Source organism: Salvelinus fontinalis, chromosome 23 (genome assembly GCF_029448725.1).
Source record: "Salvelinus fontinalis isolate EN_2023a chromosome 23, ASM2944872v1, whole genome shotgun sequence".
Lineage (NCBI taxonomy): Eukaryota > Metazoa > Chordata > Actinopteri > Salmoniformes > Salmonidae > Salvelinus > Salvelinus fontinalis.
This window is the reverse complement of record NC_074687.1, coordinates 21947143-21970727: the sequence shown is the minus strand read 5'-3', so window position 1 is coordinate 21970727 and position 23585 is coordinate 21947143. Positions and strand designations below refer to the sequence as shown.

Below are 23585 nucleotides of genomic sequence, written 5' to 3'. Positions count from 1 at the left end.
GCTGGGTTTGAGCATATTTTTGTTAATTTGCATTTTTGGGGGAACATTTCCCCAATCCCCCCCATCAAACACCTCAAGTGTCATACATTTCAATACATTTTACAATTATATTTATTGTACCAGCCACTATAAGCCTACTTTCCACTCAGTAGTGCTTCAGGGTGTGGTACTTGCAATAAGCAAGGAACTGCACACAAGGCTGTGATACATGGTTCACACCTGTGCTTGGTCATCTTCCTTTGTTTCTGTCATTGGGTAGATGTTAGAAAGACCTTGCAATACCTCCTTGTGCTTTTTCCTTGCAGGGTGGTCTGATGGACATCACTTTACTTGGAAATTTTCCTACTTCCGGTGACATAGTCCAGTTTTCCTGTGTCCAACATTTTGGAGTTGAACACAGTGGACAGAACATGGACATTGCATTTGTTGTGCCATATCGTGCCATTTCACTGCCATTATATTCCCGTTAATTTGGAACTCCACCTAATTTTCTTTTTTAATATTGGCATCCCCTTCCTGTCGGATCTCACTGTGCCACATGCCCCTGTGTTCTCCCTCAAAAGGTACTGGAAAAGGGTAGGGCTACTGTAGCAGTGTACCCCTTTCCGAGGTAAGACTCCAGCATTGCGATCACCACTGATCCAAATATGCCAAGACCCTCAGCATGCCTTATATCTGTGCTGGTTCCGGTGTAGATGATCAGGTCCTGTACAAATCCTGTCAGACAGTCACATAAAACAAAGAACTTGACTCCAAATCTGTGGTGATTTGAAGGGATGTATCGGCAGAATGCAAGCCTCCCTTTCCAAGACATGAGAGGCTTATCAATGCACAAGTTCTTGTGAGGCACAGTCTTCCAAATGCCCCCGTCAAGCTGCCCCGGACATTCCTAATTTTGTGAAGGGGGTTGGCGAGGTTGGCAGTGGCGTTGTTCACAAAGTGAAGCACTCTCAGCAAGACAAGGAAGTGGTACTGGGAGAAAAGCGTTGGGAAAAAAGGGGTCTGCAGCATGGGGTCAGTGGTTCAGTAATGTCTCACAGAGCCCTTCTTCACTAGCCCTATCAGCAGTCCGTGAGCAAGAAGGTATACATTTCGCTGATAGTAGTGTTCACACATGTTTAGAGCTTTCATTTTACGCCAAGGCCAGTCTTCTCTTTCAGTTCATGAGAATACCTGCAAACAAATATGGTCACAGTGGCAAGAAAAAGTGTGTGAACCCTTTGGAATTACCTGAATTTCTGCATAAATTGGTCATACAATTTGATCTGATCTTCATCTAAGTCACAACAATAGACAACACAGTCTGCTTAAACGAATAACACACAAACAATTATGTGTGTTCATGTCTTTATTGAAAACACTGTGTAAACATTCACATTGCAGGGTCAAAAAAGTATGTGAAACCTTGGATTTAATAACTGGTTTTCCCTCATTTGGCAGAAATAAACTCAAGCAAGCTGTCCAGGCCCTAAGGCAGCAAAGCAGCCCGAAACCATGATGCTCCCTCCACCATACTTTACAGTTGGGATGAGGTTTTGAGGTTGGTGTGCTGTGCTGTGCCTTTTTTCCCCACACAGCGTTGTGTGTTTTTTCCAAACAACTCAACTTTAGTTTAATCTGTCCACATAATATTTTGCCAGTAGCACTGTGGAACATCCAGGTGCTCTTTTGCGAACTTCAGACGTGCAGCAATGTTTTTTTGGACAGCTGTGGCTTCTTCCGTGGTGTCTTCCCATGAACACAATTATTGTTCAGTGTTTAACTTATCATAGACTCATCAACAGAGAGGTTTACATGTTCCAGAGATTTCTGTAAGTCTTTAGCTAACACTTTAGGATTCTTCTTAACATCATTGAGCATTCTGCACAGTGCTCTTGCAGAAATCTTTGCAGGATGGCCACTCCTAGGGAGAGTAGCAACAGTGCTGAACTTTCTCAATTTCTAGACAATTTGTTTACCGTGGACTGATGAACATCAAGGCTTTTAGAGATACTTTTGTAACCCTTTCCAGCTTTATGCAAATCAAGAATTCTTAATCTCAGGGTTTCTGAGATCTCCTTTGTTCGAGGCATGGTTCACATCAGACAATGCTTGTTGTGAATAGCAAACTCACATTTTGTGAGTGTTTTTAGTGTTCTGATGTGGCAAGGTCAATTTCGGCAACAATCATATGAGATTTGAGCTTGTTTTAAAACAATATGTGTAACAGTATTAGCTGTGTTGCCACTGCAGAACTTTAATGTTATGTATCAATGCACTTGAATGTTAAGGTGTAAGCTAGCATGCACAAACTAGACTTTAGTACATTACAGTAGAGCACAATAGAGTACAGTATACATTACTGTATTCACAATGAATGTGATAACTGTACTCTGCTATACAAATTAAAATACAATTTACGTATTTAGGACCCTTATCATATAAATGCCATGTTATAGAAGGGTTTAGACACTTATTTTTGTCACTTACCCGTAGCAGCAGTTGTCTTCCTGTTATGGAAATAGTAACAACGGCTCCAAAAACACAGAAATACATACTTTTACAAGCTGGAAAGTTATCGTTATCATGGTGCAGGTCTGTACTGTAGATGTTGTAGAATTGAACATTTTGTAATGTTCTTTATTTAACCTTCAAAATCAATTAAGAACAAATTGTTATTTACAATGACTGCCTACCTACAGGGTCATGCCCCTGGAGAAAATTAGGGTTAAGTCTACCGACCCCACCCCTCCCGGATCCGGGATCCTCCTCATCAGAAACGCTGACTAGCATAGCCTAGCCTAGCGCCGCAGGGAATATCATATAATATAATTTCATGAAATCACAAGTCCAATACAGCAAATGAAAGATAAACATCTTGTGAATTCAGCCAAAATGTCAGATTTTTTTAAATGTTTTACAGCGAAAACACAACATATATTTGTCAGCTCACCACCTTATCCAAAAAAACACAGCCATTTTTTCACAGTAAAGATAGCTTTCACAAAATCCACAAATAGAGATAAAATTAATCACTAACCTTTGAACAACTTCATCAGATGACAGTCATATGACATCATGTTATACAATACATTTATGTTTTGTTCGATTATGTGCATATTTATAGCCACAAATCGTGGTTTTACATTGGCGCAATGTTCAGAAATGGCTCCAAAATAGCAAAAGTAATTACAGATAGCCACGTGAAATACAGAAATACTCATCATAAAACTTTGATGAAAAATACATGTTGTACATATAATTAAAAATAAACGTCTTGTGAATCCAGCCAATATTATCGATTTTTTTTTAAAAAGTGTTTTACAGCGAAAACACAATATATATTTATATTAGCTCACCACAATAGCCAAACACACAACGTCATTTATTCACCGTAAAGATAGCTTTCACAAAACCCACAAATAGAGATAAAATTAATCACTAACCTTTGGACAACTTCATCAGATGACAGTCTTATAACATCATGTTATACAATACATTTCTGTTTTGTTCGGAAATGTGCATATTTATAGCTACAAATCCTGGTTTTACATTGTGAACATGGCGCCAAAATGCTCCAAATTGTCTGGAGAAATTTTAGAAAGTCACGTAATCTAACAGAAAAACTCATCATAAACTTTGCTGAAAAATACATGTTGGACATATAATTAAAGATACACTGGTTCTTAATGCAACCGCTGTGTTAGATTTAAAAAAAATAACTTTAGTAAAAAGCACAGCATACAATAATCTGAGACAGCGCTCAGCCATTCTCCGCCATGTTGGAGTCAACATATTCAACAAAAATACAAAATAACATCATAAATATTCTCTTACCTTTGATGATCTTTCATCAGAATGCAGAGCAAGGAGTCCTAGTTCCAAAATAAATCGTTGTTTTGTTTTAGAATGTCCATTTCTTCTGTCGAATTAGCAACTTTGGCTAGCATGGTGTAGCTCACGTGTCCATGAAGATTTTACGCATGAACGAAAAATTCAAAAAGTCATAATAATAGTCAAAAAAACTGGTCAAACTCAGTTGATAATCCATCTTTGTGATGTTTTTCAGAAATCAATCCAATAACGTCCCAGACGGAGCATTTCTTCGTGTCTACCTAACACATTGCAGAAAACGATGTGACAAACCCTAGTGTGCAGCAAAATACTGCCAATATGGCTGACCTGTCACTCCAAAAGCTCTCATTCGGTCCCACATCAGGCTAGACACCTCATGCAACGTTCTACTGCCTGTTGACATCTAGTGGAAGGCGTATGAAGTGCATACATATCCATAAATACAAGGCAATTGAATAGGCGAGGCCTGTCACAGAGACCCATTTCAGAATTTTCACTTCCTGTTTGGAAGTTTGCCTGCCAAATGAGTTCTGTTTTACTCACAGATATAATTCAAACAGTTTTAGAAACTTCAGAGTGTTTTCTATCCAATAGTAATAATAATATGCATATCATATGATCTAGAACAGAGTACGAGGCCGTTTAATTTGGGCACTATTTTTTCCCAAAGTGGAAATGGCGCCCCCTATTAAGAAGAAGTTAAGTCCCTTGCTCAAGGACACATCGACAGGTTTTTCACCTGGATGGCTTGGGTATTTGACCTTGCGACCTTTCGGTCACTGCCACCAATTGCTTCTCCATGAAAACGAGATGTTTGCAGCTTGTAAAAGGGTTTCTGTGTAAGTTTATTTTTGCCAACTTGTACCAAATTTCCAGAAGATGCTCGGAAGACGAACGCTGCTTCAGGTAAGTTCCTCAACTTAGTGATTTTTTGTTGTTGTTGTTGTCTTCACCCTTCTATAACATGGCATTTATGTGATAAATACAGGTAATTGTCCTGAATGCTGAAATTGTCCTTCAACTGCTGTAATTTGATTTCCCAAGTTGTGAATCAGATTGTTACTTGGTCCTGTCCGGACCAACCATATGTGGGGTTGTAGCTCAAAAATAGCCACATTGTAGTTATAGCATTGTATGTATTATCTTTTGCTTGTGAATAAAATGTACACATCACAGTCCAACCCTGTCTTTATTGTTTTTCACAAGGGCATCTAGTCCAGACAAAGTGTATCTTGGAATGTGCGGCCCAAATGACGCTTTCTTATGGCAGACCTCCAGTTTCATTATGGTAGTACGGCACTGTTTCGGCTAGAATAAGGGAACTATTGATGAGTTGTTGGCTAAAATGCGGTTACAAGGTGGGTTAATTCTGGCTGAGTTACGGCTACCGCATCTGGGCCACCGCATCTGAGCCAATGTACGCGCAATGCCGTCGGAGGTAAACCAAATAAAAATGTGATTCACATTTTCAAATAGTCCATTTAGATTTTCCAACCGGGCTATACATGTGGGTGATGTTTTTTTCTTACCTCGTTTAGCCTCGTTTCACTGCCAAAAATAAAATTAAACCATCTGGTGTTCAGCCAAATAACAACACAATGTCAAATACAGGTAGCCTAGTCAAATAATTAACATCCAATCTGTCAGCGATTGTGTGCAGATATGTAGCGGAGTCAGGCGCAGGACACAGGTTTTGAGCAACACCTCGGAGTTTACTCAAAATACAAGCAAAATTCCACATAGGAATAATAACAAACACACTAGCACATACAACAACCACTAACGACACAAACAATCACGGACAGAACAGAAATGTATGCCAGAGGGTTAAATAGGGAACATGATAGGAGAATTGAAACCAGGTGTGTGTAATACAGACAAAACAAAACAAAACTGAAACATGGATCGGTGGTGACTAGAAAGCCGGTGACGTCGACCGCCGAACAAGGAGAAGGGCCGACTTCTCCTTGTTCGAAGTCGTGACAGTTCCCCCCCCCCCCCCCCCCCCCCCCCTTGACGCGCCGCTCCATTAGCGCGCCGACACCGGCCTCGGGGACGACCCGGAGGGCGAGGTGCAGGGCGATCCGGGTGGAGACGGTGAAACTCCTGTGGCATTGAAGGATCTAGAATGTCCTCCACCGGTACCCAGCATCTCTCCTCCGGGCCGTACCCCTCCCACGAGGTACTGAAGGCCCCTCACCCGACGCCTTGAGTCCATGATGGCTCGTACGGTATACGCCGGGACCCCCTCGATGTCCAGAGGGGGCGGAGGAGCCTCCCGCACCTCAGACTGCTGGAGCGGACCAGCCACCACCGGCCTGAGGAGAGACACATGGAACGAGGGGTTAATGTGATAATCAGGGGGGAGTTGTAACCTATAACAAACCTCGTTCAGTCTCCTCAGGACTTTGAATGGCCCCACAAACCGCGGACCCAGCTTCCGGCAGGGCAGGTGAAGGGGCAGGTTTCGGGTCGAGAGCCAGCCAGACCCGATCCCCATACACCGGGGCCTCACTGCGGTGGCGGTCGGCACTCACCTTTTGCCTCCTGATGGCCCATTGTAGCCGCACATGGGCAGCGTTCCATGTATCCTCTGAGTGCCGAAACCATTCATCCACCGCAGGAGCCTCAATCTGGCTCTGATGCCATGGTGCCAGGAACGGCTGATAACCTAGCACACACTGAAAAGGTGATAGGTTGATAGAGGAGTGGCGGAGGGAGTTTTGGGCCATCTCCGCCCAGGGGATGTAAACCGCCCACTCCCCCGGCCGGTCCTGGCAATAGGACCGCAGAAACCTACCCACATCCTGGTTGACTCTTTCCACCTGCCCGTTACTCTCGGGGTGGAAACCTGAGGTAAGGCTGACCGAGACCCCCAGGCGTTCCATAAACGCCCTCCAGACTCTAGACGTGAATTGGGGACCCCGATCAGAAACTATATCCTCAGGCACCCCGTAGTGCCGGAATACGTGGGTGAACAGTGCCTCCGCAGTTTGTAGAGCCATAGGGAGACCGGGCAAAGGAAGGAGATGGCAGGACTTAGAAAACCGATCCACAACGACCAGGATCGTGGTGTTACCCCGTGACGGGGGAAGATCCATCACGAAATCCACCGATAGGTGTGACCACGGTCGCTGTGGAACGGGAAGGGGGTTGTAATTTCCCCCTGGGCAGATGTCTAGGTGCCTTGCACTGTGCGCATACTGAACAGGAGGAAACATAAACCCTCACGTCCTTAGCTAAACTTGGCCACCAGTACTTCCCAGCAAGGCAACACACCGTCCGACCGATGCCAGGATGACCAGAGGAGGGTGACGTGTGAGCCCAACAGATCAAACGATCGCGGACATCAAACGGAACGTACAGACGCCCAGCTGGACACTCAGGGGGAGTGGTCTCTGCACGTGACGCCCGCTCGATTTCCGCTTCCACCTTCCACACCACCGGTGCTACTAGGCGAGAAGCTGTAATTATGGGAGTGGGATCTGTGGACCGCTCCTCTTCATCATACAGCCGGGACAGTGCATCTGCCTTAACCTGTCTAGGATCAGCGTGGCGCTAGCGGCAATCCCCCCCCCCCCCCCACTGAAAAACCAGTGCCGCGAAATTCAAAAAAAATATTTTTTTAAAATATTTAACTTTCACACATTAAAGTCCAATACAGCTAATGAAAGACACAGATCTTATGAATCCAGTCAACATTTCCGATTTTTAAAATGTTTTACAGGGAAGACACAATATGTAAAGATGTACATCTATTACCTAAAAACACATTAGCATAATCCACCATCTTTTATTTGTCCACCAACACCAGTAGCCATCACCAATTCGGCTAAACTAAGATATTTATAGCCCCTAACCAACAAAAAAACTCATTAGATGACAGTCTGATAACATATTTATGGTATGGGATAGGTTTTGTTAGAAAAAAGTGCATATTTCAGGTATATGGCATAGTTTACAATTGCACCCACCATCACAAATGGACTAGAATAATTACAATGAGCAACGTGTTTACCTAACTACTAATCATCAAACATTTCGTAAAAATACACAGCATACACGAATCGAAAGACACAGATCCTGTGAATACAGACAATATTTCAGATTTTCTAAGTGTCTTACAGCGAAAACACAATAAATCGTTATATTAGCTTAGCACATAGCAATTAGCAGCCCAGCATTGATTCTAGCCAAAGTGAGCGATAAAAGTCAACATCGCCAAAAGATATTAATTTTTTCACTAACCTTCTCAGAATTCTTCCGATGACACTCCTGTAACATCACATTACAACATGCATATACAGTTTGATCGAAAATGTTTATATTTAGCCACCAAAATCATGGTTAGACAATGTGAAATGTAGACAAGCTGGTAAAGAAAACGTCCTTGCGCCACTTAGACAGTGATCTACTCTTATACATAAATACTCATAAACGTGACTAAAAAATATAGGGTGGACAGGGATTGATAGAAAATTTAATTCTTAATACAATTGCGTTATTACATTTTTTAATTTATCCTTACTTTTCAATACAGTTTGCGCCAAGCGAAGCTACGTCAAAAAACATGGCGTCCTAAGCCACTAAAATGTTTCGACAGAAACACGATTTATCATAATAAAAATGTCCTACCTTGAGCTGTTCTTCCATCAGTATCTTGGGCAAAGGATCCTTTCTTGGGAGAAATCGTCTTTTGGTGGAAAGCTGTCCTCTTGCCATGTGGAAATGTCAACTACGTTCGGGATGAACTGAAAAGCGTGCCCAACTTTTCACATCGTTGCAAAAATAAATGTCCCAAAATCGCACTAAACGGATATAAATTGCTATAAAACGCTTTAAATTAACTACTTTGTGATGTTTGTAACTCCTATAACGAGTGAAAAGATGACCGGAGAAATATAACAGGCTAAACTAACGCTTGGAACAGGAGAGGGTCGGTGTCTTCCACGCGCGTTACGCAGCAAGAAAAGACTTGCTAGCTAAAGGTTTTTTTCATTTGTAGGGCCTGTGAACGAGCAATCGAGCCCGTTGGAATCGTCATCACGTAAAGGCATCCAGGGGAAGACGTAAGAAGTGTCCGTATAGTCATAGCAACGACAGTGCCCGTTTAAATGACTTCAGAAAAGTGGCCAACGTTTCTCAAATCTGACTCCATGTCAGGGAAATTGCTGTAGAATGGGCTCTGTTCCACTTAGAGACAAAATTTCAACTCCTATAGAAACTATAGACTGTTTTCTATCCAATAATAATAATAATATGCATATTGTACGATCAAGGATTTTGTGGGAAGCCGTTTAAAAAATTAGCCACATTAGCATAAATAGTCTAAACAGCGCCCCCATCCCCAACAGGTTAACGTTCTGGGAACCTGGTTTGTAGGAAAGGGTGAAAACAAAACGGGTAAAAAACATGGCCGACCTTGCCTGGCGAGGGTTCATTCTCCTCGCCGCCCGGATGTACTCCAGATTGCGGTGTTCAGTCCAAATGAGAAAAGGGTGTCTAGCCCCCTCAATCCAATGTCTCCACGCTTTCAGAGCCATGACAACAGCCAACAACTCCCGGTACCCCACATCATAGTTTCGCTCCGCCAGGCTGAGCTTCTTCGAAAAGAATGCACAGGGGCGGAGCTTTAGTGGCGTACCCGAGCTCTGAGACAGCACAGCCCCTATCCCTGCCTCGGACGCGTCCACCTCAACTATGAACGCGAAGGAGGGATCAGGATGAGCCAGCACGGGAGGCGAGGTAAACAGAGCCTTCAGGTGACCAGAAGTCCTGTCCATCCCAGCTGTCCACTGCAGTCGCACCGGTACCCCATTCAGCAGTTAGGTAATGGGAGCCGCTACCTGACCAAAACCCCGGATAAATCTCCGGTAGTAGTTGGCATACCCTAAAAACCGCTGCACCTCCTTTACCGTGGTTGGAGTCGGCCAATTACGCACAGCTGAAAAGCGGTCATTCTCTATCTCTACCCCTGATGCTGAAAAGCAGTACCCTAGGAAGAAGATGGACTGTTGGAAGAACAGACTTTTCTCAGCCTTGACGTACAGGTCATGTTCCAACAGTCAACCAAGCACCCTGCGTACCAGGGACACATGCTCGGCGCGTGTAGTGGAGTATAGCAGAATGTCATCTATATACACGACTACACCCTACCCGTGCAGGTCCCTGAAAATCTCATCTACAAAGGATTGGAAGACTGAAGGAGCATTCATTAAAACCTTTCAGTGATACCCATCCCGGATCTGGGATCCTCCTCATCAAAAAAGCTGACTAGCATAGCCTAGCCTAACGGGACAGGGATATCATATAATATAATTTTCATGAAATCACAAGTCCAATACAGCAAATGAAAGATAAACATCTTGTGAATTCAGCATTTCCGATTTCTGAAATGTTTTACAGCGAAAACACTATGTATTTCTATTAGCTAACCACAATAGCCAAACACACAACCGCATATTTTCACCATGTTTCCACCGCATAGGTAGCTTTCACAAAACCGACAAAATAGAGATATAATTAGTCACTAACCAAGAAACAACTTCATCAGATGAAAGTCTTATAACATGTTATACAATACGTTTATGTTTTGTTCGAAAAATGTGCATATTTGAGGTATAAATCATAGTTTTACATTGCAGCTACCATCACAAATAGCACCGAAGCAAAGGAGCAACGAGAAATACATAAATACTCATCATAAAACATTTATGAAAAATACATGAAAGACAAATGAAAGACAAACATATTGTGAATCCAGACAATATTTCAGATTTTTTAAGTGTTTTACAGCGAAAACACAATGTAGAATTATATTAGCTTACCACAATAGCCAAACACACAAACGCATTTATTCACTGCAAAAGTTGTTTTTGCAAAAACCAGCAAAAGACATAATATTAATCACTAACCTTTGGACAACTTCATCAGATGACAGTCTTATAACATCATGTTATACAATACACTTATGTTTTGTTCGGAAATGTGCATATTTAGCGCTGCAATCGTGGTTATACATTGTGAATATGTAGCAACATTTTCCCAGAATGCCCGGAGATATTTTGGACACTCACCTAATCTGACCAAAGAACTCATCATAAACTTTACATAAAAATACTTGTTGTATGGCAAATGAAAGATACACTGGTTCTTAATATGGCTGCATCCCGCTACCGGGATCGATATGACAACAGCCAGTGAAAGTGCAGGGCGCCAAATTCAAACAACAGAAATCTCATAATTAAAATTCCTCAAACGTACATGTGTCTTATATCATTTTAAAGGTAATCTTGTTGTTAATCCCACCAAAGTGTCCGATTTCAAATATGCTTTTCAGCAAAAGCACTACAAACGATTATGTTAGGTCACCACCAAACCACAATAAGCACAGCCGTTTTTCCAGCGAAAGATGGCTTTCACAAAAAGCAGAAATAGAGATAAAATGAATCGCTAACCTTTTATCTTCATCAGATGTCACACATATTACATGGAGAGGGTTTTAGTCTCTATTTTGGTTAGGCCAGGGTGTGATTAGGGTGGGAATTCTATGTGTTATATTACTATGTTTTGGCCGGGTATGGTTCTCAATCAGGGACAGCTGTCTATCGTTGTCTCTGAATGGGAATCATACTTAGGCAGCCTTTTTTCCTTTGGTGTTTGTGGGTAGTTGACTTTGTTAGTGGCACTATAGCCCTAGTAAGCTTCACGGTCGTTTCTTTGTTTCTTGTTTTGTTGGCGACATTCTAAATAAAAGAAAATGTACGCTCACAACGCTGCACCTTGGTTCGGTCATTTCCACCTAGACGATGGCCGTGACACCAAGTGGCATCGGGAGCAACTACTTGCACTCTCGTTACCACTCCACTATGTCTCCCTGTTATGGCTTTTGCGCCATTAGTACAGATACCATCTTGACCTCCAAAGTCCATTTGGACTACTGTTTTCACTTTTGGAAAAAATCGTGCCCAAATTAAACTGCCTCGTACTTTATTCTAGATCATACAATATGCATATTATTATTACTATTGGATAGAAAACACTCTCAAGTTTCTAAAACTGTTTGAATTATATCTGTGAGTAAAACAGAACTCTTTTGGCAGCAAACTTCCATACAGGAAGTGAAAAATCTGAAAACGAGGCTCTGTTTCAGGGCCTGCCTATTCAATTGCCTTATATTTATCGATATTCATGCACTTCATACGCCTTCCACTAGATGTCAACAGGCAGTGGAAGGTGGAATGGGGTGTCTAGCTTGATCTGAGGTCGAACAAGAGCTTTTGGAGTGACAGGTCAGCCATTTTGTCAGTTTTCCAAGGCGCACGAAGGACCTCGACATTGTCTTCTGATAAGCGTTCGGTATACACGGCGAATATTTCCGGCTCTGATTTTATTTGATACATATTAGAAAAACATCATGAAGTAGGTTTTTTCAACCAAGTTTTATCAGTTTATTCAACGTTTATTGGGACTTTTGGAGTTTTCCGTTCTTTGCGCCAAAAGAGGATGGGAATGTTCGTAACCTTGGCTAGCATTGTGGCGCGAATTCGACAGAAGAAATGGACATTCTAAAACCAAACAACGATTTATTCTGGACCAAGGACTCCTTGTACAACATTCTGATGGAAGCTCAGCAAAAGTAAGAAAAAATTTGATGTTATTTCGTATTTCTGTGTAAAATGTTGAGTCCTATTCTCCGCTGTTTTGGTGAGCGCTGTCTCGCAATAACACAAGCTGTATGTTATGGTAAAGTTATTTTTAAAAATCTAACACAGCGGTTGCATTAATCTTCAGATATAAAAATAACATACCAAAAACATGATTGAATAGCATACGATCATAGATACAATTTGGCCGTATATGACTGTGGCCCATTCTTCCTGACAGAGCTGGTGTAACTGAGTGGAGTTTGCAGGCTTCCTTGCTCGCACACGCTTTTTCAGTTCTGCCCACAAATTTTCTATAGGATTGAGGTTAGGGCTTTGTGATGCCCACTCCAATACCTTGACTTTGTTGTCCTTAAGCCGTTTTGCAACAATTTTGGAAGTATGCTTGGGGTCATTGTCCATTTGGAAGACCCATTTGCGTCCAAGCGTTAACACCTCCTAAGGATCCGCCCCTTTTTTCAATTTTTGTCTGAAATTACATACTCAAATCTAACTGCCTGTAGCTCAGGTCCTGAAGCAAGGATATGCATATTCTTGGTACCATTTGAAAGGAGACACTTTGGAGTTTGTGTAAATGTGAAAGGAATGTAGGAAAATATAACACAATAGATCTGGTAAAAAAGAATACAAAGAAAAAAACAACTGTTTTTTTGTATTTTTTTTGTACCATAATCTTTGAAATGCAAGAGAAAGGCCATAATGTATTATTTTTCCCAGGTGCAATATACATTTTGGCCACTAGATGGCATCAGTGTCTTTGCAAAGTTTTAGACTGATCCAATGAACAATTAATTTCTGTTCATAATTTTGTATCTTGACTGCCCAAATATGCCTAATCTTTTTATGTTCAAAATTGGGCACTCTCATCAAACAATAGCATGCTATGCTTTCACTGTAATATCTACTGTACATTTACAATACATTTAAGTCATTTAGCAGACGCTCTTATCCAGAGCGACTTACAAGTACATACAATCATACTTTTTTTTGTACTAGCCCCCTGTGGGAATCGAACCCACAACCCTGGCGTTGCAAGCGCCATGCTCTACCAACTGAGCCACACGGGGACTGTAAAATTGACAGTGCAGTTAGATTAACAAGAATTTAAGCTTTCTGCCAAGATCAGATATGTCTGTGTCCTGGGAAATGTTCTTGTTACTTACAACCCAATGCAAATTGAATTTTTTGCTATTAGAATTTTGATGACCAAGATGGTGGAGCAGTAAGACATGTTTGTTTTCATCCCATGTAAATATTATATTTTTTGTTGTTAACTTTCACTGCTATGCGGATGACACACAGCTGTACATTTCAATGAAACATGGTGAAGCCCCAAAATTGCACTCGCTGGAAGCCTGTGTTTCAGACATAAGGAAGTGGATGGCTGCAAATGTTCTACTTTTATTAAACTTGGATAAAACAGAGATGCTTGTTCGAGGTCCCAAGAAACAATGAGATCTTCTGTTGAATCTGACAATTAATCTTGATGGTTGTACAGTCGTGTGAAGAACCTCGGCGTTACTCTGGACCCTGATCTCTCTTTTGACGAACATATCAAGACTCTTTCAAGGACTGCTTTTTTCCATCTACGTAACATTGCAAAATTCTGAAACTTTCTGGCCAAAAATGATGCAGAAAAATTCATCTATGCTTTTGTCATTTCTAGGTTAGACTACTGCAATGCTCTACTTTCCGGCAACCTGGATAAAGCACTACATAAACTTCAGTTAGCTAACCCTATTACAGGGGCTGAGTCACTGGCTTACTGGTGCTCTTCCATGCCGTCACTAGGAGGGGTGCGTCACTTGAGTGGGTTGAGTCACTGACGTGATCGTCCTGTCTGGGATGGCGCCCCCACTTGGGTTGTGCCATGGCGAGGATCTTTGTGGGCTATACTCTGCCTTGTCTCAGGATGGTAAGTTGGTTGTTGAAGATATCCATCTAGTGGTGTGGGGGCTGTGCTTGGGCAAAGTGGGTGGGGTTATATCCTGCCTGTTTGTCCCTGCACGGGGGTATCGTTGGATGGGGCCACAGTGTCTCCCGACCCCTCCTGTCTCAGCCTCCAGTATTTATGCTGCAGTAGTTTATGTGTCGGGGGCTAGGGTCAGTCTGTTATATCTGGAGTATTTCTCTTGTCTTATCCGGTGTCCTGTGTGAATTTAAGTATGGTCTCTAATTCTCTCATTCTCTCTTTCTCTCACTCGGAGGACTTGAGCCCAAGGACCATGCCTCAGGACTACCTGGTATGATGACTCCTTGTTGTCCCCAGTCCACCTGGCCGTGCTGCTGCTCCAGTTTCAACTGTTCTGCCTGTGGCTATGGAACCCTGACCTGTTCACCAGACTTGCTACCTGTCTCAGACCTGCTGTTTTCATCTCTCTAGAGACAGCAGGAGCGGTAGAGATACTCTGAATGATTGGCTATGAAAAGCCAACTTAAATTTACTCCTGAGGTGCTGACCTGTGGCACCCTCGACAACCACTGTGATATTTATTATTTGACCCTGATGGTCATCTAGGAATATTTGAACATCTTTGGCCATGTTCTGTTATAATCTCCATCCGGCACAGCCAGAAGAGGACTGGCCACCCCTCATAGCCTGGTTCCTCTCTAGGTTTCCTCCTAGATTCTGGTCTTTTTAGGGAGTTTTTCCTAGCCACCCTGCTTCTACACCTGCATTGCTTGCTGTTTGGGGTTTTAGGCTGGGTTTCTATACAGCACTTTGAGATATCAGCTGATGTAAGAAGGGCTTTATAAATACATTTTATTTATTTTATTTGACAATGACTCAAAGCACAGCTCCAAACTATGCAATAACTATTTAGGGCAGAAGCAGTCAGCTGGTATTCTGTCTATAATGGAATGGCCAGCACAGTCCCCGGATCTCAACCATTTTGAGCTCTTGTGGGAGGAGCTTGACCGTATGGTATGTAAGAAGTGCACATCAAGCCAATCCAATTTGTGGGAGGTGCTTCAGGAAGCATGGGGTGAAATCTCTTCAGATTACCTCAACAAATTGGTAACTAGAATGCCAAAGGTCTGCTAGGCTGTAATTGCTGTAAATGGAGGATTCTTTGACAAAAGCAAAGTTTTAAGGACACAACTATTGTTTAAATTAAAAAGCATTATTTATAACCTTGTCAACGTTTTGACTATATTTCCTATTCAAGTTACAACTCATTTCATGTGTGTTTTCATGGAAAACAAGGTCATTTCTTAGTGACCCCAAACTTTTGAACAGGAGTGCATAAAGTGTATCACCAGAGAGGGGGGTCCCAAGCCATACAGATTATGGCCTGTTGTTGCATTTAACTTTGTTTTTCTTAAAGAAAATATATAATTTTGTTCCATCATTCTTGTTTTTTTGTAATGAGGCCTATGTGTATGTTTCATAACCAGTATAAGGTGGTACGGGCTTTCAAAGAGGAAGCACACAGCCTATGAAAAGCCAGGAGTCTGCGAGTGGGGTTGATCATCCAAGCTTACTGAATTAGTGTTTTCCAACAGTAGGAGGACATTTTTCTGTCAGCACAAACATAAAAAACAAATGTCTCGGCTATTTCAGCAGAGGAACTTCCATTCAACAAAGGTTAGTGGTCTATTAAATTTACAGATTCAAATGTTTTGTTCCATTATTACTGACCAATATAAGCCTGGTTGTTTATTTTTTGTGAAAAGGTTTTGGCTACATTGCAAGATGTGCATAGTCTCCATCAAAGAGTGATGATTGCAGACCTTTGCGTGAATACATATTATTGCGTTCAACATTATTTTACATAAAGCTTAGCCTACATAACTGTCTCACTTAAACAATGAATAGGTTCTCATTTTTACAAATCACCAATTTTAAAATGCAATATAATTATATTATTACATTTCCCCTATGACCCTAGAAATGAGAAGAGCAAAGCATGTTACGTAAGCTGTGCTGTGTGATTCTACTCATCATCCAGAGGGATACAGAAAGTAGGTTTCCAATTGATGTTATAAAATGTATACTATTGAGATCATGTTTTTGTCTCTTTTCTCTTATTGACACAAGGCAAGACAATAACACCAAACACACAATCCCACCATTCAACTGTAGTCCTTGTCCTTTTAGGGTACAATAAGTCACACACATCAGCTCAGTAAGTTTAGCATGCTTTTAACTCAGTATATTTACTATGTTTTTAACTCAGTATGTTTACTATATTTTTAACTCAGTATGTTTACTATGTTTTTAACTCGGTATGTTTACTATGTTTTTAACTCAGTATATTTACTATGTTTTTAACTCAGTATATTTACTATGTTTTTAATTCAGTATGTTTACTATGTTTTTAACTCAGTATATTTACTATGTTTTTAATTCAGTATGTTTACTATGTTTTTAACTCAGTATATTTACTATGTTTTTAATTCAGTATGTTTACTATGTTTTTAACTCAGTATATTTACTATGTTTTTAATTCAGTATGTTTACTATGTTTTTAACTCAGTATATTTACTATGTTTTTAATTCAGTATGTTTACTATGTTTTTAACTCAGTATGTTTACTATGTTTTTAACTCAGTATATTTACTATGTTTTTAACTCAGTATGTTTACTATGTTTTTAACTCAGTATGTTTACTATGTTTTTAACTCAGTGTGTTTACTATGTTTTTAACTCACTATGTTTACCATGTTTTTAACTCAGTAAGTTTACTATGTTTTTAACTCAGTATATTTACTATGTTTTTAATTCAGTATGTTTACCATGTTTTTAACTCAGTATGTTTACTATGTTTTTAACTCAGTATGTTTACTATGTTTTTAACTCAGTTTGTTTAGCATGTTTTTAACTCAGTATATTTACCATGTTTTTAACTCAGTATGTTTACCATGTTTTTAACTCAGTGTGTTTACCATGTTTTTAACTCAGTATGTTTACTATGTTTTTAACTCAGTATGTTTACTATGTTTTTAACTCAGTATGTTTACCATGTTTTTAACTCAGTATGTTTACTATGTTTTTAACTCAGTATGTTTACTATGTTTTTAACTCAGTTTGTTTAGCATGTTTTTAACTCAGTATATTTACCATGTTTTTAACTCAGTATGTTTACCATGTTTTTAACTCAGTGTGTTTACCATGTTTTTAACTCAGTATGTTTACTATGTTTTTAACTCAGTATGTTTACTATGTTTTTAACTCAGTATGTTTACCATGTTTTTAACTCAGTATATTTACTATGTTTTTAACTCAGTATATTTACTATGTTTTTAACTCAGTATGTTTACTATGTTTTTAACTCAGTATGTTTACTATGTTTTTAACTCAGTATATTTACTATGTTTTTAACTCAGTATATTTACTATGTTTTTAACTCAGTGTGTTTACTATGTTTTTAACTCAGTGTGTTTACTATGTTTTTAACTCAGTATGTTTACTATGTTTTTAACTCAGTATGTTTACTATGTTTTTAACTCAGTATGTTTACTATGTTTTTAACTCAGTATGTTTACTATGTTTTTAACTCGGTATGTTTACTATGTTTTTAACTCAGTGTGTTTACTATGTTTTTAACTCAGTATGTTTACTATGTTTTTAACTCAGTATGTTTACTACGTTTTTAACTCCGTATGTTTACCATGTTTTTAACTCAGTATGTTTACTATGTTTTTAACTCAGTATGTTTACCATGTTTTTAACTCAGTATGTTTACTATGTTTTTAACTCAGTATATTTACTATGTTTTTAACTCAGTATATTTACTATGTTTTTAACTCAGTATGTTTACTATGGTTTTAACTCAGTATGTTTACTATGTTTTTAACTCAGTATATTTACTATGTTTTTAACTCAGTATATTTACTATGTTTTTAACTCAGTATGTTTACTATGTTTTTAACTCAGTATATTTACTATGTTTTTAACTCAGTATGTTTACTATGGTTTTAACTCAGTATGTTACTATGTTTTTAACTCAGTATGTTACTATGTTTTTAACTCAGTATGTTTACTATGTTTTTAACTCAGTATGTTTACTATGTTTTTAATTCAGTATGTTTACTATGGTTTTAACTCAGTATGTTTACTATGTTTTTAACTCAGTATGTTTTGAGACATGCTGAGCATGCACAAATATCTGGGAATGTTTTGAATATCTTAGTCTTGATTAAGTGTTAGAATAGAGTCGGGGCTTTTGGCTTATTATTCTATTAACATATTCACTAAGTAGTTTCAGCTGAGACTGGACCCAGATCAGTACGTGCTTTAGCCATTTGTTTTTACAATAGCAACACTTCAGCATCAATAGGACATCATAGTTCATAGCACAGCTAAATACTAATAATGGTCTTGTCTGTGTGTTTAGGTAACATCTGTTTATTAGAGTTCATAAACATCTATTTTACAGGTATCTTTTTTAATGTTTTTTTGGCTTGTGTTTTCTCTTCAGGTACACAGGTGATTGGAGGATGGAGGACTGTGGTACAGGGGGAGGATGTGGACTTATACTGCAGACTGATAGAGACAACTGAGGACCTCGAACAGATAACATGGCAGAAAAGTACTGCGGAAGAAACACAGAACCATAATTTTATGCTGATTTATCCCAATGGGGTTACTAAGTTTATTGCAGCAAATGGATTGAGTGGTAGAGTCCAGTTTATTGGGAACCCATCAGAAAACCTTGGATCTATTCGAATAACAGCTGTCAGACTGTTGGATGAAGGCATCTTCACATGTATCTTCAGTGTTTTCCCCAGTGGAGCATACATTACAGAGATACCTCTGACTGTGCTTGGTAAGAACTCTTCCTTCACTCTTTGCATCACTCTTTCTACTTTTGACAGTGTGGAAAGACTGAATCTGATAATCAATACTAGAAAGCTAACAAGTTGGTAGTTTCATTATTGAAATGAAGCAAGAGCAGAGCCCTCATCTACAGAACCCTCATCTTCCATCTTCTCGGCGCTTAGAAGAAAAGGTTCCCAACTTGTTCTTTCCAGAGGAATACGATTCAACCTATTACCTTTTCTTATTCTAAGAACCGTTTTTGGAAGAAATAGTTATTTGATGATTTCTGTGGCAGTCATGAAATTTTTTCAGCCGGTTATTGCCATGCAAATATAGACTGCATGTCTCACGGTAATTGACTGTTACTTAACATAATCATGCTGATGTGCGCCTTTGGAACATCTACATAAAAAAGTATAATAAATACATTTAATACACACCATCACAAAAAATAAATGTATTATTTTAATCAGGTCTAAAGAAACATTATGATATGAAGAAAATGTATTTCAGAATAACAAAATATGAGTTGGCCTACTGCGTGCTATCTGGCTATGCTCAATTCCATATGCTGTAGGCTTGTTCATTTAGCTGGCAAGATATGCTTTAAGTCCCGTGCCATTATTTTGTTTTATACGAATTTATATTATGAAGAATATAATTGAAGGATATTTTTCTTGAAACACGTCCTATATGCTGGATTTAGAGTTTAGATGTGAATGATATCAACCTTAGAATGTCTTAGAAATCAAAACATATATGGGCTGCATGGTGCGACTCTAGGCTATTGATGATTTGAGATAGAAGGAAAAAAAGCTTGCGATCTGTTCTTAGGTAGCACAGCTGTTTTCTCGTCAAGTGATTTCCACCCATCAGACTATTCTCAAATGAATCTTGTCTTTACTAATGTGTAAAAAAAAAATACATTTCATCTGTATGCACTCGACTAGGGAATGGAGGCTGCGAGTTTTCCCGACGGTCTGATTTTCAATGATGATAGGTAGGCCACTGTGGTTTTATAGTGGAGCATGTGCTTAAGAGCAGCTGAGAAATAAATACAACAACACTTATTTCACTCCAATGCATCAACCACTGTTTGAGGAGTATGCTCTCGCTGCCCGACAGGTGATATTTCACCTAAACAGGTGATATTTCACCTAAACTCTGTATGCCATGGGCTCTCCAACCTTGTTCCTGCAGCTACCCAGTGCTTAATTTGGGAAACCATAACACTGATATACATATGCATAAGCTCTAATGTGCATATGGATGTTCTGACTTAATCATCACCATGTGAGCGCTGTCCATTTCGTTACACTGTTTCAAAATGCTGTTGAACTTCTTTCTTCAAATTTATCATCACAGTGAGGTGAGTTTTAAAAGTATGAAAAAGCTGGTTTGTTGTGATTTTCCATTGCACTCTGTTCTCAAAAGTGATTATGCATCTAATGGTTTATTATAAAGGTGCGTTTTTATGGTGAAAATGATCTTACCAAACGTGAAACTCACCCACAGCCTATGTATGCCAGTAGGCTCTGCCGGTTATAAAGCAAATTAATGTGCTTAATATTAAGAAGTTATTTGGCCACTTTAGTTGTGATACAAACCTTATCAAAACATATAGATATATGGGCTAGGGTACATGAGGTGAGCAACTATGATTTGCAGTGGTGTAAAGTACTTAAATAAACATACTTTAAAGTACTACTTAAAGTCGTTTTTGGGGTATCTTTACTTTCCTTTACTATTTATATTTTTTTTACAACTTTTACTTTTAATTCACTACATTCCTAAAGAAAATATTATACTTTTTACTCCATACATTTTCCCTAACAACGCAAAGTACTTTTTCTTTAAGGGGTAGATCAGCTTTAATGTTGCAGATAGATTCTAACTTCCATCAATGTAATTGTCTGCATCACTTCCAATCCCCATATATTCTTTGCAAATGTATATATATATACACATACATACATACATACACACATATATATATATATTTCACTTTATTACTTTCTAATCCTACCACCCCTCCCCTAATTGGAGTAAACTAGTGAACACTAGATACATTTTATGGACACAGTCAATTTTACAATAGTTCTATTTTGTTTGTTTTTACTCCTGTCCTTCCTCTACCCTCAACCTCTCCCTGTTCCGTGACAGGTGCAAGATAATGGTCCATTCTAAATAAAAACGAATTTCCCATATATATTATTTAGTATATGAAAAGACGACACTAAATTAAGAATAGTCTGATGGGTGACAATATTAGTCTATCACTTGTGAATAATGTATTATCACTTAGGAATGAAGCCCAGGTTGTGCAGTTTTTTTGCAACTTTTTAAAATCATCAGTAGTGGGAAAACTACCAAATTGTCATACTTGAATAAAAGTATAGATACCTTAATAGAAAGTTACTCAAGTAAAAGTGAAAGTTACCAAGTAAAATACTACTTGAGTAAAAGTCTAAAAGTATTTTATTTTAAAAATACTAATTATCAAAAGTAAATGTAATTGCTAAAATATACTTAAGTATGAAAAGTAAAAGTTAATATATAAATAATTTCAAATTTCTTATATTAAGCAAATCAGACTGCACCATTTTATTGCTTTAAAAATGTACGGATAGCCAAGGGCACACTCCAAAACTCAGACATTATTTACAAAAGGTGCATTTGTGTTTAGTGAGTCCACCAGAACATAGGCAGTAGGGATGATCACGTGTTCTCTTGATAAGTGAGTGAATTTCACAATTTTCCTGTTTTGCTGAACATTCAAAATGAATTGAATTTAATTTATTTTGGGTAACAGAATACAGTATTAATTAAAACGCTTGTTTCCAAAGTGGTCCTCAAGGGTAAAAACGATAACACACATAATGATTAAATGTTAAGACAAACAAGCATGAATACATTCATTTATATTGACATCCTAAAAAGTGGCACTATTCCCTAACCTTAAAATAAACTCTACAAATTTCACATTAAAACAATCTATGTAAAGGGTACAAAAACAACAGAACAAATAATGCAACAAATATTGTGGTTAAACTCAAATACACTAATTAATAAAAAACATTATTTTTTGAAAAAATAAATAAAAAAGCTAATCTTTGCAAATGATATCATAGGTATGACATGCAGCTAACAAAATTGTAAGAGTAAAGTGGAAGGGGGAAAAAGTAAGGAACTTGTTTGTCTGCCCTACATTAAAGACAATATTTGGTGAAAGAAATTTAGGATAAAAAAAGTATACCAGTTTCATTTAAGCACCAAAGGATTGATAGAGGTCCCATATAGATTGCAAAATAGTTGGGAAGAGATTTTTGACTTACCGATTCCATGGCACATGGTTTATGAACAGATACGCAAAATGGCGTCGGATTCAAAACTTTGAATTGTTAAATTTAAATTATTATACAAAATTCTTGCAACCAAAAGAATGCTATTTATATGTGGGATACAACCTTCCCAGCTCTGCAGATTTTGCAGCGAAGAGACAGAATCATTAGATATTTTGTTTTGATGCTGTCCAAATGTAGCTTGTTATTGGTCACAGGTCCATGGTTGAAGAATTGCAATATTAACCTGGTGCTAACTACGCAGATAGCACTATAAGGTGATCTGAAAAGTCATAGTCAATCGATCAATAATATAATAATACTTTCAGAAAACATTGTATTTTCAATGTATAATCTGTAGAAACAATGAGAATAGAAAGGTTCAGAACTTTTGTGAAAAATCACAGATCAGTTGAAAAATATATGGCAAATAGAAATCCAAAATAGATGGTGTATGAGATAGATGGGAGGGGTTGAACACAAAATAACTCATGTATAATATACTGTGTCCGTAATACGTATATAATAAGCACACATCATTTTGGGCTCCCGAGTGGCGCAGTGATCTAAGAAACTGCATCTCAGTGCAAGAAGCGTCACAGCAGTACCTGATTTGAATCCAGGCTGCATCACATCCGGCTGTGATTGGGAGTCCCATAGGGAGGCGCACAATTAGCCCAGCGTTGTCTGGGTTTGGCCGGGGTAGGCCATCATTGTAAGTAAGAATTTGTTCTTAACTGACTTGCCTAGTTAAATAAAGGTTAAAATAAATATAGGTTATAAGTTAAATATACTTAAATACAGTGGTATAAAAAGTACTCAATTGTCATACTTGAGTAAAAGTACAAAGTAAATGCTATACCGCATATTCCTTTTACTTAGCAAACCAGAAGGCCAGTCATCTTATTTTTAATTAGGGACAGACAGGTGCACACTCAGACATAATTTACAAACACAATAATTGTGTTTCGTGAGTCT

At 38.8% G+C, this 23585-nt stretch overlaps 1 protein-coding gene across 2 annotated transcripts in view; it reads left to right on the top strand.

Annotated features, from left to right (window-relative positions):
* The window catches only part of LOC129821028 (nectin-3-like), a 119320-nt gene that overhangs the window by 80112 nt on the left and 15623 nt on the right, over positions 1-23585 (top strand). The window contains exons 1-3 of one of the 2 annotated variants that reach the window (XM_055878240.1): positions 15982-16089; positions 16394-16466; positions 18926-19273. In XM_055878240.1, coding sequence (XP_055734215.1) covers positions 16412-16466; positions 18926-19273 — 403 coding nt within the window. In that variant the 5' untranslated portion in view covers positions 15982-16089; positions 16394-16411. Of the gene's footprint in view, positions 1-15981; positions 16090-16393; positions 16467-18925; positions 19274-23585 lie in introns of those variants that run through there. The other variant, XM_055878239.1, reaches the window with a different exon arrangement.